The 12,312-nt window shown below is 42.9% G+C and overlaps 3 protein-coding genes across 13 annotated transcripts in view; 2 read left to right on the top strand and 1 right to left on the bottom strand.

The window, feature by feature from the left end:
- LOC118103892 (hepatic lectin-like) overlaps positions 1 to 12,312 on the top strand; it is a 207,725-nt gene that overhangs the window by 139,003 nt on the left and 56,410 nt on the right. Inside the window, exons 1-2 of one of the 11 annotated variants that reach the window (XM_047344105.1) lie at positions 1,606 to 1,907; positions 2,198 to 2,263. The exons of 9 other annotated variants lie outside the window; for them this stretch is intronic. In XM_047344105.1, coding sequence (XP_047200061.1) covers positions 1,844 to 1,907; positions 2,198 to 2,263 — 130 coding nt within the window. In that variant the 5' untranslated portion in view covers positions 1,606 to 1,843. Of the gene's footprint in view, positions 1 to 1,605; positions 1,908 to 2,197; positions 2,264 to 12,312 lie in introns of those variants that run through there. One more of the 11 variants, XM_047344106.1, reaches the window with a different exon arrangement.
- Positions 1 to 12,312, top strand: part of LOC118103841 (hepatic lectin) — a 228,139-nt gene that overhangs the window by 173,020 nt on the left and 42,807 nt on the right.
- Positions 6,277 to 11,812, bottom strand: LOC124855007 (zinc finger MYM-type protein 4-like). The gene is made up of 4 exons (XM_047344124.1): positions 11,492 to 11,812; positions 11,195 to 11,403; positions 11,080 to 11,100; positions 6,277 to 7,174 (listed from the first exon to the last, which is right to left on the bottom strand). Exons 1-4 carry the CDS (start codon positions 11,583 to 11,585, stop codon positions 6,956 to 6,958), a joined length of 543 nt encoding a protein of 180 aa, XP_047200080.1. The 5' UTR covers positions 11,586 to 11,812; the 3' UTR covers positions 6,277 to 6,955.

Raw genomic sequence — 12,312 nt, 5'->3', positions numbered from 1 at the left:
CGAAACCAGAAGAAGCATGTCCCTGAAATCCAGTTGGATCAGATTGAGCTCGAGTCCTCAGCCACTTTCACAAACTGAGGCATGATGCTTTATTAATGAAGATCTTCTCCAGACATAAACAACTTTGAATAATATCTAGAGTCTCATATGTTCTTCAGTTTCCTTGTCATTTTAAAGTGACGTCAACTCCTCCCTCATATAAAATCTATGTATATTAAAAATTATATATAATATATCCTTCTTTCCTGTTGAGTCTATTCTGAGTGTTTGTGTGAGAAACTAGAGATTGAGAACATCTCAACCTCCTCGGGAAAAATGTTTACTGACATTTATTAATGTGGTGAGAAGTTATTTTGAGTCATTTTCTCATAGACTTCTATAGAAACAACCAGTGGAGTCGCCCTCTGCTGGTCGGTTGAGAGAATACAAGTTTCAGGCACTTCTGCATTGGCTTCTCTTTCCAGACCTGGAGTCAGTTTTTATTTACACTCGATAGTTTTGCCTTAAAATATGAATGAAGAAATATCGTTTCGCTGCGGGTGAGGCAGAGATCCAAGTCTTTCTCTATCCGGAGAGATGGGAAGGAAAATCAAACATAACTTTTCAAAACTTTCTTCTTTATTCCAAATAAAATGACGCAGATCTCAGGTCACAACTGAAAGTGTTGACATTCAACCGACTGAAAGGAAACAAGAAATAAAACATGAATGTGCAGCGACTGGAGAGAAGTGAATTGCGTCAGAACCGGAAGTCTTGATGAAGATGTCTCTTCTTTACAGTTTCTATCAGAAAGAATGTCTTTAACAACTTTAACAAAAACATGTGAACGTGGTGTCGTCTGTTGTCCGTTGGGCCGAAGCTCTGCGACCTTCTGTCCTGCAGCTCTCGGACTGTGAGGGTTCGAGCGAGCATGGCAGGTTAGACCCTCCCGCATGGACGCTGCGGCGTCTGATTGGCTGTCACGATGTTCTGTCAACTGAGGCGCGTGTTGATTGGACGAAACTCACTGGACGCGTCTTTGTGCAACACCCGAACAAGGAGTCACTCCGGAAAGTTAAATACGTAAAAAGGTTTATTGGTTTTCTACGTCAGCGTAAACTTAATTCTGAAATTGTTTATTTTACAAGAATATTTTTTTTTGTTTTTATTAATAAATAATGAAAAAGATAACTTCCTTTCTTATTTAAGGGGAAAAACCAGACAAACTAATGACATGAAATCTGAAAATAATCTTGTGAATTTTGAAAAACAGAAGAATAATTTATGAATTTATTTATGAATTCAGAAAAAGAGCAGATTTATTTTAGCTCCAGTGAATTTAATATGTTTCCATAGTTTTCATTGTTTATATTGTTGAGCATAATCTGCTTAAATTTATGTTATTTGTGGACAAACTCTATATAAAATATATATCATACACAAAATTATTGTTCAAAATTAAAAGTCTTGACATCAAAATATACTTCAAATACTTAAAGTGAAAGTACTAATCATGCACAAAGGGAACACTTCAGAGTAATGTATATAATTGTATTTAAAAATTGTGGGAAATTTGTACTTACTCGAAATAAACAACTTCATCACTTCCTTTGTGAAACATTCAAACTGAATAACATCACTCACGTCTGAGACGTCTCTGTTAGAAAACAACAAATATCCGTTTGAACAAAACTTGAGGAAGTGAAATATCCTAATGATGTGGTCTGGAGGAACTACACGTCTTCTTAGAGCCTTCAGCACATTTGAGTCTGACAGGAAAGATTAGAACAGTTTTCGAGCAGGTGTCAGACAAAACTAAATTTATTTCCAAATTTATACTCACTGATGGTCCCACAGCAGGAAAATGGCTGAAGCTGAAGTTCTTTACTCTGATATTAAGTTCAAAAGAGCGAGGGGAAACACAGATGGTGAGTTTTAAAGTATAATACTGAATACTGAGTGTACACATTGTTTTATATTATTATTATTATTATTATTAATTTGAGATGTTAAAACAGTGAGTTGTTCATTTGGAAATTGTTCATTTTCATCAGTCTTTGACTCGATGGACTTGACTTCCCTGTTTTTCCATTTTGTAAAACTCAAACGTTCCAGAAGTCTCCAGGATTCGTCCCTTGTGTTTTTCTGTTTGACAGAAACATGAACACATTTACCAGCAGCACATAAATGTACATATATGTATATTTCTGTGTTGCAGTGGCCACACCCTCTACAGATGAAACCACTTATTCCGAAGTCAAGATCTCAAAAGCTCAGCGACCTGGTGGGTGATAAACTGCACGGAACTATTTTAACAATCGTGTCACACGTTTTTCAAAGGAAATGACAAATGAAAAACTTTGTATTATAGGAAAAATAATCTGCAGATCAAATGATAATGGACATGAGTTACTTGCAGCCATATTGTTGTGGATAATTCACAGAGTCTGACCGGGCAGTGGAGCGGGTTCTCGGGTTCTTGTCGTGTTCTTTTATCCTTAGGTAGAGAGAAGAGTCGGTCTTGGTTCAAAAGTATTTATTTAGAAGCAATGAAAAGCTACAACATAGCTATGGGCACTCAACGTACAGCCCCAGGCCGTCTAATACCGCCGGGAAGTCTGAGTCGCCTGAACGGACGGCGGGTGCAATATTTATAATAGTAGGTAGAACTTCATTGGTCAATAACGAGGGGGAGTCACCGTGGCTAGTGCACAGGCTGGTCCCAGCCTCTAGGCACTGGAATCCGCCAATGATGAGGAGCTGCTCCCAGTTTCGTCCCTCCTTAGATAGTAGCTGGGCAAATCTTCACATTCTGACAGTGTTTGGTTTGGTGTTTTGAAACAAGCCTTTATCCGGCTGAAGCCTTGTGAGTCTTCAGTATGGCATGCGATTTTCTAGACAAACAACGCCTTTCCTATCTGTCCTTCAGACCCTAGTGGCAGCTGCTTGAATTCTTTCTAAGGGTATGTCAAAGTTTCTTAAGAAAACAGTGCATTCATGTATGTGTGATGTTTGAATAAAGCTAATGGAGTTTAGGCTGTAATATAGTAAGTTAGGTATGAGAACAAGTTAAAGTACAGTGTATTGTCTGCCACAGATGTACAGTCTTCTCAAACAGGCCTGATCAGACAGGTGCAGAACTGAACTGCGATGTGACGCACACACACACACAACAACCAACTTCAAGATTAAAACCAGCCAGCAACGGCTACTAACAGTCTATGTGAAGGCCGCACATTCTCCCACATATTCAGCCCAAACTGCCCCTGCCCCCACCCATGTCTAACATACTGCATTTGTTTAGAGTTCAGTTTCATTGCCATCTTCACAGACTCACACACATTAATTCTTTCTGTTAAGGTACAAACATGGTGCGCGTAAAATCGATCCTTTTCGGGGCTATAGTGTTTAATTATGTTATTAAAATCCTAACAAATCCCTCCTTTCACACCATTTTATGGTGTGAACAACTTACTGGGGATCATCCACGATCTCCCCAACCTCCATCTCATCCAATGCAAACCCCTCATCATCATCATCACCACTCAACAAAGGCGACTGATAGGGTTGGGGATGGGGCATGTTTTCCTTGGTCAGAGCCGTGGTGATGAGTCTGTTGAGCAAGGTCCTAAAGCAAGGGATTCAGCAGCAGCAGCCACAGGTGACTAGGATAGCTGCAAAGATAGCTAGGGAGAGGAGGCAGGATGCAATTAGCCCTTCCCATTTGCCGAATGCAGTGTTCATCCAGCTATCTAGGGGGTTGTTAATTGCAGAGTCTGCGGCCATGTTCTGTGCCATGGTGCGTAAGGCGGAGAGAGCCCTGGTCACCGAGCCATCAGGGGCTGTATTGCTGGGGATAAATGTACAACAAGAACTTCCTATCATAGTGCACACACCACCCTTTTCTGCCAGTAGGAGGTCTAGGTCTAGTTTGAAGGAAGGTGGTTCCTCAAGCGTTTTCCTCCACAGTACCAGCAGAGGTACCTGCGGGCCCACTCCAGCTGTGTGGCGTTGTGCCAGTCGGTAACATTGATGTTTCTAGAACACCAGGAGGACGGTATTGAACCCATCTCTCTGTGAGATGAGTTACCTTTTTTAGTCAGACATGTGTAATTTCCCTTTACTGGAGTAAATATAGGAGCAGCGTGTTGTTTGGCGCCGGGGAAAGAGATGACTGAGAGTAGAACAGTTGGAGTGGATCGGCTCCCATGTGTAAGCCATACATGCAATCAAAACCGGTCGATCCGAGTCTATCAGTAGGGGGGCCGGGGCTGACTGTAGACTATACAATTAGTGAGGTTTTGGGAATGGGCGGTAAAGTGGACCCATTTTAGCCATATGTTTTCATCATTGTATCCAGTCTCTATTTCTACCACATCTTCAACGGTACTGGCGTCGTAATATTGTACCGCAGGGGAGCTGGGTGGGGATGGTAGTGGTGAGGTGGATTCAGGGGAGAGTTCGTGGAGCTAGTAGTAGAGATCAGACGGGGAAGGGGAAGGCTGAGTTCTAGGGAGGAGGAACAGACGTCTACCCTTACGATGCCCATGGGTCAGCTCTGTCATGTCTACTCCTAAAACAAAAAATAATAAGGACTTGCCAGTGCGGCTTTTTTAAGTCAATTTGTTATAGTGGAGATGTTTAAGAGTCATTAAGAGACTATTGTCGGGGGAACCGGCAGGCGTGATCCTCCGGGTGAGGGTGATGTTTCTTTGGAGCTGTCCTAAGGGGGTTTGTGCATTGTATCTGTGGGTGTAACCTCTGGGGCCTGTGTTCCACAAAACGTGTTATCAAAGGTTTATCATTTTGCATTCATCTCTAAACCATTGTTTTTTATATGAACAGAAAAGTAATTTTTCATTTCTAAGCATGTGATTGCTTCTAATATCAATGTGTGTGTGTCAGTGACATTTGGTGTGTCACTTTCATGTACTGTATGTGTGGTGTGGGTGCGATACCATGTATCTCAGGCATCGAATGAATCAGAGTTTCCACCGCTCTCTCCTGGCCCCCCTCCTCAAATCTGCCTGAGCAGCTGCACCTCGTTCCTCTGGACACTCCCTCGCCCAACGTCCCCTCTTTCCACACCTGTAGCAGGTGTCTGCTGTTCTGTTCGTGGAGGTGAACGGCTGGGGCTGAAGCCACTTCAGGTCTCTGAAGAGGGGTACAGTCGAGATCGTGGTCCACTCTGACACACTGAGGCACTGTAGGATACAAAGAAAACTTTTTCTGTGCAGATTTATCTGTTCGTTCACATTCATTGGCCATTTTATCACATTCATTCCCTTGGGTAGCACACTGCATTTGTAATGACAAAGAAACAGTTGCAGGTGTATGCTTTTTATGTAGATGCAATGAAGAGATGTGTGTGTGTGTGAAGAGTTGAACTGTGTGAGTGTGTGTGTGAACTATGTGTTGTGAGAACTACGTGTGTGGACTGAGTGAATATTAAAATCCCAGGAGATAAGACACAGACACATGCTGAAGGCCTCTTCGAGGTCTTGTTGGGGGAGACGAGCACAGTCTCAGATTTGTGGCTCTGATGTCATTTTGGCAGTTACACAAGCAGAAATAGTATGCATAAGCAGAGATAATATTTAGTGTGGTATAATGGTAAAAAAATGTCATTACATTCCTCCCTTTTGATCATAAAATGATCACAACATCAGATACAAAATTTACTTGCAAGATGTCAGCACATATTATATCTAAGGGTGAAAATCTCAAGTAAAATTCTGAAGTAGTCTTTATCTTCCAATTCTAAAAATAAAGAAAATTAAATAAATAAAGAATTTCTGTTTGGAAATTGCTTCTTCACTCCAAATTCGATCTCTATTCAGTTAAGGATATATCATTTCACAGCACCAATTTTGCTTGGATATGTGTAACAGTGCAAGGAACCCTCTAATTTTGTGCACTATAAAAAATATTATGGTTGGCGGTCTCGATAGCAAATTTTGTTGGATTATATATTGTCATAACTCTAAAACCATTTTAGGAAAAATTATATTATAACATAATCATGCAAGTTCACCTTTTCAAAGAGCAATGAACATTATTCAGTCTGACATTTGAATTAGAATTTTGAAATATTAAAATATCCTTGTTTGAATAAAACATAAACAAAACAAATAAAACAAACATCTAATAAAACAATAAAAATAAAATAAAATAAAAAATAAATAAATAAAATAAACAACTCCAACTAAAATACCAGATAAGATGGACTCTCTAGTCCCATTAACGAAAATTGCTCTTGAATACATAAAACATTTGACACAGGATATATGTTACCAGCTCAGTAAACTGCTTCTCTAATTGAATTGTTAAAGTACAAAACATTCATATTGTACAATTACAAAATTATTGGGACAATTACTAACTGAACTTTTTACCTTCGCAACCTTGGGATAAGAACAGTTTAATAATCTTATCAAATAGGAGCACTAAAATTGATTTAACAAAAGATGTGCTCAAACATAAAGTTAAACTGGGAATTCAATATTTGAATTAATTACAAAGTATTATATAGAATTCGTCACAAAAAAAGTCAACAGTCCTGTAAATCATTTAGAATGTCTTAATTATCTATGGAGTTAAAGCAACGGAAACACATTTATTAGAATTATAAGAATTCACTGTCTGATTACTAGAAATCACACTTGTAACAGAAATCATGGAAAGCAGTAGGGATTTGTCTCAGGTAGGAAAAAACAAACATTGATGGCCTCACCCACAGGGGTGAAGTCCTGCTATCTCCATCGTCATTTACATTATGTGCGTGTTTCTCTCTGCTCATATGGAACTCAGAGGTGCGTAGCTGAGTTTAAAGTAGAGTATACAAGCTTATATTTGGAAATAATCAAGACAAGACATACAGATAGACCCTCCTTTTGTGGTCAACGTATTACTTTAAGATTTTGAGGAGGAGTCGGCCAAATCAGTGGCTACTTCTCGTAAAGACCGAGAAGGTGGGTCAGCGGGTACACAATGTGTGAGGTGGTGCCAAATTGCTCCTGTTTTTTCCTTTTACTCGGATCGCATGTGAGGTACACTCTGTTACCTCCCAAGGTCCTGTCCACCTAGGGTCGGGCCACTTTCTCTTGTGAACTTTGACCCTTACCCAATCACCCGGTCTTACTGGAACAGGAGTCTCCGTGGGGGTCTCGTCAGAACGTCCAGCAGCCGCCTGGACCTGTGCAGACAGAACTTCAGTAAGATTAGTTAAGGCTTTCATGTAGTCAGTCAATTTCTCCTGACGTACATCCAACCCGGGTCCATAACCAGGGTCTCGAGGAGGCCCTGGCATGGGCCGTCCTGTGAGAAGCTCATGTGGGGATAGATGGGTGACACCATTGGATGAACTTCTTATTGACATGAGCGCCAAGGGCAGTGCTTCAACCCACGACGAGTGAGGTGTTGTGACATGCTAGTGCTGTGACATGTTGCTGTAATGTGTGTGTATCTGTGTGGGTCAGGGTTGGTCGTGTTGGTATGTCAGGGGTGTGTATCTCTAACTGTAAAAAGTTCCCGTCGTCATTTGTCTCTTAGTGGAAAAAATTAAAAATTAAAAATTAAAACAAAAAACACAAGCCAATCCAATGATGTCAAACCAGTTGTAACCCGAGCTGTAATGTCCTTTGGTCTCCCCCAGGTGGCGTCCTTGTTTTATCCCTAGCTGTAATACCCTTTATCAGCCCCCAGATGGCAGGCGTACACCGCTTGTTGTACTTTCTTTTATCCGCCACCAGATGGCGACCTCACGCTATTTTTCTTATTTCCTTATTTATTCTGTCTCTGTCAGCCGGGTGACCTTCCTCTTGTTATCTCCTCCTAATTTGGTTCTCTCGTTTTCCACACACACACTTTCATTCACACTTGTATCAGACTTAGTGCTGTGTCACCATAGTTCCTTTACATGAAGTTCATATTAGGACTACTCAGATCAGTTCCATTACCCACAAGTATTAGTTACCTTAAGTTCTTAATCAATCTCCAAAACACTATTGTTTAGTATTTAGTAAATACCCACACATTCAGACCTCTTAAATCTTATATTTTTTATATTGTCAGTTTTTTGGTCTCTGTCAGTCTTTTTATTCTAGTCAGTCTTTTTATCTGTCAGTCCTCGAAACATGTTATGGCCTCGGCATCTTTTTAATTTGTGCCCGATTCAAGCAACGGTGTGTCTGGCTAGTTAAGCTCCTCACTCGTCAGTGCCGGTAGCCCCTTCCTCCAGGAACACACCCTAATCCCAGATTAGGTTGCACGGATGCAATCTATTGCATGAATCGTCTTTTCTCCAATCTGAATTAGTTTTAAGGGTTCGTGCGTCACAGATTTTTAAGTGTGGCGCCCGTCCCGCGCAGGTCCTAGACCTCGCTTTTTATCTTGTTTCTTCTGCGCCAAGACAGGGTCCCAGACCCCTCACAAGGTCCCAGACCTTTCACAGGGTCCCAGACCTCTGTTTATTTCACATAGCCTTTCATTGCTTCCATAAAACACATAACTTTATTATTTTACCTCCTATATAACTAATGCAGAATTTGTTTTAACAGGTTTCTGCTTACCTTTTAGTTTGGCGCCTTGTGAGTATGTGGAGAATCGATCGGAGCGGCCTCGACTTTGGGTCTCCGGTCTTTCTGGTCAAAGTTCTCTACAGGATCACGTCGGGGTCACCAAATTTTGTCGTGTTCTTTTATCCTTAGGTAGAGAGAAGAGTCGGTCTTGGTTCAAAAGTATTTATTTAGAAGCAATGAAAAGCTACTACATAGCTATGGGCACTCAACGTACAGCCCCAGGCCGTCTAATACCGCCGGGAAGTCTAGAGTCGCCCCGAACGGACGGCGGGTGCAATATTTATAATAGTAGGTAGAACTTCATTGGTCAATAACGAGGGGGAGTCACCGTGGCTAGTGCACAGGCTGGTCCCAGCCTCTAGACACTGGAATCCGCCAATGATGAGGAGCTGCTCCCAGTTTCGTCCCTCCTTAGATAGTAGCTGGGCAAATCTTCACATTCTGACAGTGTTTGGTTTGGTGTTTTGAAACAAGCCTTTATCCGGCTGAAGCCTTGTGAGTCTTCAGTATGGCATGCGCATTTTCTAGACAAAACAATGCCTTTCCTATCTGTCCTTCAGACCCTAGTGGCAGCTGCTTGAATTCTTTCTAAGGGTATGTCAAAGTTTCTTAAAGGGGACATAGCATGCAAATTCCACTTTGTTAGTGCTTCTACAGGTTAATGTGGGTATCTGGCATGTCTACCAACCCAAACACTCTGGGGAAAAAACACTCGCGCGTTTTGTTATAGTTCCTCTAAGTCAGAAACGTCATGCTTGAGCGACTCGATTGCGCTTCCTGGGTATTGTGTCGGAACAATACACTGGAAGTCTCCCTACATGGTCTTGGCCCACCCCCGCCCCGTCCGCCCCGTCCCCGCCCCCATCGTTACTCGGGTTTACACCGAGGCTGCGAGGCAGCGCAGCGCCGTTCCCAAGCACGCAGCCGGGCTGTTCACACGGGACGAGCATTTCTCCGCTGGTCAGCCCGCGATTCACTCACATGTGGCATTTGTCTGGACCGTTGGGACCGGGAGGCTGCAGCAGCTGCTCGGGAGCGACCGCCGCTCTCCCGTGCGTGAGCTGGAATTTGTGTCAGCGCCACACAGCAGCAGTGTGGAGGACTTCCGCAGTGTTCAGCGCTACTGTAACCCCCAAACCCCACATTCAACGGGTACAACAACAAGCGGAGAAAGCAGAATCGCGGGCTGACCTTATATATACAGTCTATGGGGCTGACCAGCGCGGAGAAATGCTCGGCCCGGTGAACAGCCAGGCGGCTGCGCGCTGGAGAACGGCGCTGCTGCTCTCGCAGCGGTCTTCCACACTGCCAGCTGTGTGGAAGACTTCCGCAGTGTTCAGCTCTACTGTATGCCGGGTTACAGTAGTTCCGCCGGGTTACAGTAGTTCCGCCGGTTACAGTAGTTACGCTGGGTACACGGACGCGGAAGTGCCGCTGCGAGGCAGCGCAGCGCCGTTCTCCAGCACGCAGCCGCCTGGCTGTTCCACGGGACGAGCATTTCTCCGCCGCTGGTCAGCCCCATAGACTGTATATATAAGGTCAGCCCGCGATTCTGCTTTCTCCGCTTGTTGTTGTACCGTTGAATGTCGGGGTTCTGGGGTAAATGATGGTCTTCATAGCCCCCCACCTCTCTTTCTCTCTCTGTCTGTCTGCTTGTGTGCTTGTAGTGGATGGGCAGAGGGGACATTTAATTATGTGATTGGGAAAATTAAAACTCCAGGACAACAAGGGAATACAAAGTATGGGATGCATATTTGATAATTTATATCATATAAAATATGTAATTTATATCGTTTAAAATCATGGGGGGAGAGGGGGGAGGGGGGAGCTGGCTCATTAGCATTTAAAGGAACAGGCAGTCAAAACAGGTCGCTCTGTGGAGGGCTGTTTTATACAGGGTAAATAGGGTGCTGTTTTAAATGATCCTTGTGGTATTTTGACCAAAGTATGTTACAGACATTTCATTAAGACCCCAAGGAACCATATCAACTTGTGGTAAAATGGGCATGCTATGTCCCCTTTAAGAAAACAGTGCATTCATGTATGTGTGATGTTTGAATAAAGCTAATGGAGTTTAGGCTGTAATATAATAAGTTAGGTATGAGAACAAGTTAAAGTACAGTGTATTGTCTGCCACAGATGTACAGTCTTCTCAAACAGGCCTGATCAGACAGGTGCAGAACTGAACTGCGATGTGACGCACACACACACACAACCAACTTAAATTAGATTAAAACCAGCCAGCAACGGCTACTAACAGTCACTATGTGAAGGCCACACATTCTCCCACATATTCAGCCCAAACTGCCCCTGCCCCCACCCCTGTCTGACATACTGCATTTGTTTAGAGTTCAGTTTCATTGCCATCTTCACAGACACACACACATTCATTCTTTCTGTTAAGGTACAAACATGGTGCGCGTAAAATCGATCCTTTTCGGGGCTATAGTGTCTAATTATATTATTAAAATCCTAACATTCTCCATCATCTCCAGGGAATTCTCCACGTTATCTTTCTTACGTTTTGTAGCGGGAACTCCGTCTGTGTCAGATAAACATGACAAAGCAAACATAAGAGGAGGTAATAAGATGTAATCTTCTTCATCACTGTTGTATCTTCACAGTCGTGTTGGCACCTGGAGGAGCTTCAGCCGTGGATATGGGCGGCAGAAGCGCAGGGAAGTGGTCCGGGTGTGGTTCAGGTTGGTTCTGGTGCAGCAGGTGAGCTGGGTGAAGGACAGCTGGCGGTGCTGCTCCACCGTGGTGAAGCCAAAGTCCTCGCAGCAGAAGAAGAGCAGGGTGTTGAGGAGGACGATGGTGGGGTACGCCCCCAACTGGACGTAACCTGCCGGGGAGAACAAACAGGATCTCTGAGTAGATCCGAGTAGATCCGAGACACAAAATCAAAGATAAAGACCTGGACGTTGACTCACCAGCGGCTGTGACCGAGGGTCTGAGACGTTGGAGGATCTTGGTGAACTCGGTGGTGAACTGGCTGTAGATCACGTCACTGAATATGTTCTCCATGCGATCGTTCTCCAACAGAACCTGCAGACAGACCCTTGTGCATGTCGGCCATCGCCTCCTTCAGCTGCGCGCTGGGAGCCATGTCTGCAGCGGAGGAGGAACTTTCACCGGGTCAGTGAAGAGTCGAGAAGCCGGAGACAGCGCAGCAGAGTCGGTCAGAAGAGACGGAGCCTCCGCCCCCTGTCCGCTACCACCGGTTAAACCCCTCCCCCCGCATGGACGATGCTGCGTCTGATTGGCTGTCACGATGTTCTGTCAACTGAGGCGCGCGTTGATTGGACGAAACTCACTGGACGCGTCATTGTGCAACATCCGAACAAGGAGTCAATCCGGAAAGTTAAATACGTAAACACGTTTATTGGTTTTCTACGTAAGCGTAAACTTAATTCTGAAATTGTTTATTTTATAAGAATATTTGTTTTATTTATATTAATAATTAATGATAAAGATAACTTCCTTTCTTATTTAAGGGGAAAAACCAGACAAACTAATGACATGAAATCTGAAAATAATCTCGTCAATTAATAAAAACAGTAGAATGATTTATGAATTTATTTATGAATTCATAAAAAGAGAGCAGATTTATTTTTTCTCCAGTGAATTTAATATGTTTCCATAGTTTTCATTGTTTATATTGTTGAGCATAATCTGCTTAAATTTATGTTATTTGTGGACAAACTCTATATAAAATATACATCATACACAAAATTATTGTTCAAAATTAAAA

The sequence above is a fragment of the Hippoglossus stenolepis genome, chromosome 17 (assembly GCF_022539355.2).
Source record: "Hippoglossus stenolepis isolate QCI-W04-F060 chromosome 17, HSTE1.2, whole genome shotgun sequence".
NCBI lineage: Eukaryota > Metazoa > Chordata > Actinopteri > Pleuronectiformes > Pleuronectidae > Hippoglossus > Hippoglossus stenolepis.
The sequence above is the reverse complement of the archived record's forward strand: the minus strand, read 5'-3'. Positions and strand labels throughout refer to the sequence as shown.

Coding starts and splice junctions, on each gene's coding strand:
- LOC124855007 (XM_047344124.1), bottom strand. CDS start 11,585: ATGGAGAACATATTCAGTGACGTGATCTACAGCCAGTTCACCACCGAG. Junction 11,101..11,194: donor CACGGCTGAAGCTCCTCCAG/GTGCCAACACGA, acceptor TATCTGACACAG/ACGGAGTTCCCGCTACAAAA. Junction 7,175..11,079: donor CGGAGTTCCCGCTACAAAAC/GTAAGAAAGATA, acceptor CTGTCTGCACAG/GTCCAGGCGGCTGCTGGACG.